This window comes from Andrographis paniculata, unplaced genomic scaffold, assembly GCF_009805555.1.
Source record: "Andrographis paniculata isolate CXL003 unplaced genomic scaffold, ASM980555v1 Contig98END, whole genome shotgun sequence".
NCBI lineage: Eukaryota > Viridiplantae > Streptophyta > Magnoliopsida > Lamiales > Acanthaceae > Andrographis > Andrographis paniculata.
The window spans coordinates 855235-860555 of record NW_026137637.1 but is presented as its reverse complement, the minus strand read 5'-3'; the positions used below and the strand labels follow the sequence as shown (position 1 = coordinate 860555).

At 35.7% G+C, this 5321-nt stretch overlaps 1 protein-coding gene across 1 annotated transcript; it reads right to left on the bottom strand.

Annotated features, from left to right (window-relative positions):
* Positions 1–385: 385 nt before the first annotated feature.
* On the bottom strand, positions 386–4780 carry LOC127243876 (uncharacterized). Its single transcript, XM_051264097.1, has 3 exons — positions 4674–4780; positions 1683–3125; positions 386–964 (listed from the first exon to the last, which is right to left on the bottom strand). The coding sequence occupies exons 2-3, from the start codon at positions 3058–3060 to the stop codon at positions 690–692; spliced, it is 1653 nt and encodes a 550-aa protein (XP_051120054.1). The 5' UTR covers positions 3061–3125; positions 4674–4780; the 3' UTR covers positions 386–689.
* Positions 4781–5321: the final 541 nt, after the last annotated feature.

Sequence of the window (5321 nt, the reverse complement as noted above, 5' to 3'; positions counted from 1 at the left end):
TATTTTTCATTTTTTATATTATACTAAAAATCAATTTTACATTCAAAACATCACATCAATACCTATTTATATCACATCATACAACTATTCAAATTCAAAAATTTTACTATTCAAATCTCAATTCAAAATCTAAACTCCAAACAAAACACATACTATGTCTTATAATATAAATATAATGACATTTGTATGAAAAAAATTATACAAATATAAAAATATTTTTAATTTTAAGTATAATAAAGCAAAAACTAAATGTAATTCTTTTAGCCGGATGGAGGGAGCACAATCTTTCTAAACCACTTACAAATTATGAACAATTTTTCCTAAATAAATAGTAAAAACAACAGCTTGAAAACACAACCAAACAATCGTCGTGCATACATTTAAAACATAAAAAATTTCATGCTTATACATATTTTTTCCTTAAAATATCATCGAAAACTCTTTTTTTCTTATTTTTTTAATTATTATTAAGAAAACTATATTCAAAACTCCAAAATCTTTTAAATCATCAAAAGTTCCCCAACTTCTTAGCCATCATCAAACACCAAAAAAAACACACAAGTCATTCATTTCAACTAACCTTAAATTACCACACACCTAAAGCCATGATGTCTTCTTCAAGCATCATGTCTTGTTTCCATCATGTAATCTTTCAGCCATTTCCAGATATCCTCTCCCGATTATGTTGTTTATCCGGTGGCGATCCAATTATTTACGGCCGCATTCCCTGCATCAGCCAAAATGTAGTCAGTCTTACCCGATGCGAAATTCTGCAAGTGCATGTTGTAGTGAAGGAAAGCCCTTTTCTGATTGATCGATCGGTTCCTCCCTTCACAAACAGCTCTCTCAGCCAAGCTCCGGTTCAAATGGAATTTCGACGCCCCATCGCACATCTGGTTCAGAATTCGAATCGCCAGCCTCTGTAGCTCCGGAGACTTTACACCATATTCGTGCCACCATTGCACTGAAAAGACAACTCTTTTTGGCATGTTATCGAATTCAAATGAATTCGCGACAAAATAGTTATTAAAACCTATTGGAAGACTATATAATACTCCCTTCATCAGCCGGTAAGCTTCCAATTTGATTTTTGCACGCGGATAAAGTAAATTAATATTTTTTAGATATATAATGAGTGTAATGTCTATTTAATTCTTGACATAAACAATGTGAAAAGTAAAAAGTAGATGTATTTTGGTATTTAGTTAAAAGTTAGTTTAACTAAAAAAAGAAATGAGAAGTTTTGATTTGAACAAACTAAAATAGTAAGATGGGAAGTTTATAGATAGATGGAAGGAGTATGAAAATAATAATGCATATCTCTATAACTAAAACTTAGGTAAGATGATATAAGAATGAGAAGTTCCGTGATCAAGTCCCACCGGCCGTTTTCGTAAAAAATTGTCTACTAGCAAGGTTCGTGTATGACGTAAATCTACTTTCTACGTAAAGGGGCGTGTTGAAAAACTATATAATACGTAAGAATAATAATTTATATCCCTACAAGTTTAAACTTTTAGGTGAAATTGATGAGAAATTGTGAAGGGCATATTAGAAGACTATATAATATATAAATATAATGCATAGCTTAAGTTTTTAGGTGAAATCGATGGAGAAATGAAGACTATATAATATATAAATATAATGCATAGCTTAAGCTTTTAGGTGAAATCGACGGATACCTATAGAGATATCGGATTCAACAGCGACAGACCATCCTGAACCGAACACATCCCAGCAAATTATGTACTCTTCCATCTGGAGGGTAATCTTGTCCTGAATGCGGTGATCTTTGGTCGAGCGAACGACGCAGCTGAGCATGTCGAGGTCAACTTCAGTATCGATGTATGCATTTCCCGAATAGTATAGTTGCGGGTTCAGAAAATAGGCGGCAGAATGAAGCGGGGTGTGGAGGAAACCATCCCAAACTTCGTCGATAACCTTCCAAAATTGCAGGTATTGGTTCCCCCTCCTTTTGAATCCTGCCTGGATCGCTTCCTTAGCTAGATCCATCATTTCGTAAATGTATCCAAACTGTTCCTTTGTCATAGAATTCATCCAAAGAACGATGCGGATCAGAGGAATGGTTCCTGCCCGGACAATCGATACATCAGTCCAGAATGACTCGCTGGCCAACAATTCCGACACCTCTTTCCCCTCTACGCTCGAAGTTAAGTCGGATGGAAAACACATTTCCATCATGGTTTCCTTCTCCGAAACGATTTTATCGATGATCAAGAAGGGTACTATTACTGTGGACTGTATGTTCGGATGCTCGACCAGATCAAACTTCAGTGTCTCCGGATGTGCAAGCACAAACCGTGCGACTGTTTTCACCTTCTCTAATGTTTTTTCGATGAAATTTATTTTGCAAAACTTCTCTAGCATGAGTTCTATACATCTCCACACACTAAAAGTCCAATGAATCGGGCGGATCCTATCCATGAGTTCCTTTCCGATCTCCTTCATGAAGGCTGTGGTCGAGGATGTCATTATCTGAACCACATTCTCTTCTCCAACCTCGGCAACAACTTCCTCAAGAAACAAAAGCATCAAATCTTTCTTCCCTATGAAGTCAGAAATATCATCCGATCGAAGATAAATAGCCCCCTTAGGACATTCGACTAAAATATTTACCAAATTTCTTCCCCGGATGTCTGTCCATTCATCGAGCAAGACACTGCAACCAGTTTCATCCCACGAACTTCGGATCCGCTTGATCTGTTCTTTCATTTCTTTCACTGCAGATTCCAAGATCCATCCCTTCAACTCATCACGAGTAGGGAATTCATACTTTACCAGTCCGCTAGACAAGGAGAGCATACGATGGAAGCTAGGCAAATCAACAGAACTAAAATCAATTCCTGATTCGTAGAAGTATCGCCCGATAGTCTTTTTAGCTTTCCTTATGGATGAATAATCAGTGTTGGGAGATCTTGGTGGAGTGCACAAGTCGATTATAAAGTTACTAGATGATGCAGCTTTAGGATCCTCTACTCCCCCATCCATGTTGGAGTGCCAATTTCCGTTACCTTTCTTTGTCCTTTGCTCGATTTCCATCTAACTTGCTTGCTTCTCCGAATTTCTTTCAAACAAGGAGCTTGATAGCAATTACAGCTCTTCCCCTGCCACATTTCAATGAAATGGTGTCGTTCACAGCTCAATCATACATAAAAAGTTAATCCAAAGATTAATTTAAATGCAACAAAACTCTATCTACCACTAGGCATTCATCTAAGAATCATTCTTTCACATTTCGGCATATAGAAGTAATTCTCAAAAAAAATGAAGCAAATCTCAAATGTTGCATTGTCAACAAGAAAATAAATGTGCTCTTCACACATTAGATTGTAGATTCACCACTAAATATAGATGCACAACAAGACAACCATATGTCGAGTATCCCACATTGGATTTGATGTTGGGACTCTCGTGCCTAATAATAGGTGAAGGACTACTCCACTTAGAACCAATTGGTTTAAAGTTGAACTCCGAATCCCCTTTTTAACATAATATCAAAGCCATGGTAATGACCGTATTGAGTTTTGATTCTGTTTAGATTTTCGAGATTATCATCTTGAGGGGGAGTGTTCCCACGTTGGATTTGATGTTAGGACTCCCCTATCTTATAAGAGGTGAAGGGCTACTTCACTTACAACCAATTGCTTTTAAGTTGGAACCCCGGATCCCCTTTTTAACACCATATGCATTCGTCATTCGTCTAAGAATCATTCTTTCCCCTTTTGAACTATAAAAATAGTTTTCCCAACAAATGAAACAAATCTTAAAGGTTTCAATGTCAACAAGAAAACACACGTGCTCGGAACACATTAGTTCATAGATTCACCACTAAAATATAGATGCACAACAAGACAGCCATAAGCATTCGTCTAAGAAACATTATTTCCCCTTTCGACATATAAAAGTAGTTTTCACAATAAATGAAGCAAATCTCAAAGGCTTCAATGTCAACAAGAAACTAAATCCTCGTCACACATTAGTTCATAGATTTGCCACTAAAATATAGACGCACAAGCACAACAAGACAATCATAATCAAACCACATCAAGCAAAGCATCTATACTGCCACAAACAATCCACACAAGATCACACGGAAATTTTGAGCCCTTGGTAAATAACAAAGGTAAATAACAAAAGTAGAATAATTGAACTTCAGTAAATGTGCTATTCCACATTACATCAATGTGTACCAAAAATTCGATGTTTAAGATCAATCACTCTACAAATATTTCCTTTACAACCAAATTCCTAACAATTTAAAATCAATACATTTCGAGTGTGTTACTAAACATATTAGTATGAATCTGACGAACATATGTTAGCATATACAATAACGCAAATCCACGAGAACAAACAAATATCGAAATGTTAGAGCAAAATCGCAACGGAAAACAAATCAAAATCAAAATCCGACCACTCTATACAGTACAATTTCTCCACAATCCACCAAATTCCAAACCCTAATTAATCCCCAATGTTTGGAAACGAAAAAACAGATGCAAAAACAGTAAGTACTAGATCGTTGGGCTGAGAACCAAACGCCATTGTTCGTGTACTCAAAATTTCCACATCCTTATAAAATCAACAAGCGGCAACGCAGATACAAAAACAAAAAACGACGAAAAACAGGAGACCGACGAGAGGATTTTTACCAGAGAAGATTTTGGTCATGCAGCAGCTCCTCTTCTCGAGAGGACGTTTGAGGGGAAAATGAGAGACTGATTAATATCCATCAGTGGAGAGGCAGTCCACAGCATTGACCTCGGTGACACGTGGCTGTCTGAGCTATAGCGTTCTTCGGCCTACGGCCCTACCACCTCCATGGGTCCCACCTACATATTTATAGTTTAATTGCAAAATACCCCCTCGCTCAATAACAGTGTGTTTACTTGAGTGATATTTATCTTGTGTTTTGGTTTTGAATATTTCTTCGTGCCGTAACAAAGTATTCATTTTTTTATTTTTAGTCTGTCTCATACTAAAGTATTCATTTTCTTTTTAGTAACTGTACTATCTATCTAATATTACAAATATCCTCACAACTTACAATATATTACATAAATGTCATTACCTTTATATCACATATACTAATATGGTTATTTTAGTAATTCTACTTTATTCCTACTATATCCCAATATAATACTAATATTTAAGCAAATAGATTCTCAATATAATACTAATATTTCTAAAACTACATGCAAAAAACAAATGAATATTTACTTATGAGACGGAGGGAGTAATAAAATTTTGAATTAAAATAGTTGTTTAATATGCTATAAATATATATTGATGTGATATTT

Excerpts from the sequence above, each read along its gene's own strand:
- LOC127243876 (XM_051264097.1), bottom strand. The coding sequence starts at position 3,060 with ATGGAAATCGAGCAAAGGACAAAGAAAGGTAACGGAAATTGGCACTCC. Across the intron at positions 965-1,682 it reads TGAATCCGATATCTCTATAG|TGCAATGGTGGCACGAATAT; the intron begins GTATCCGTCGAT and ends TTGTCTTTTCAG.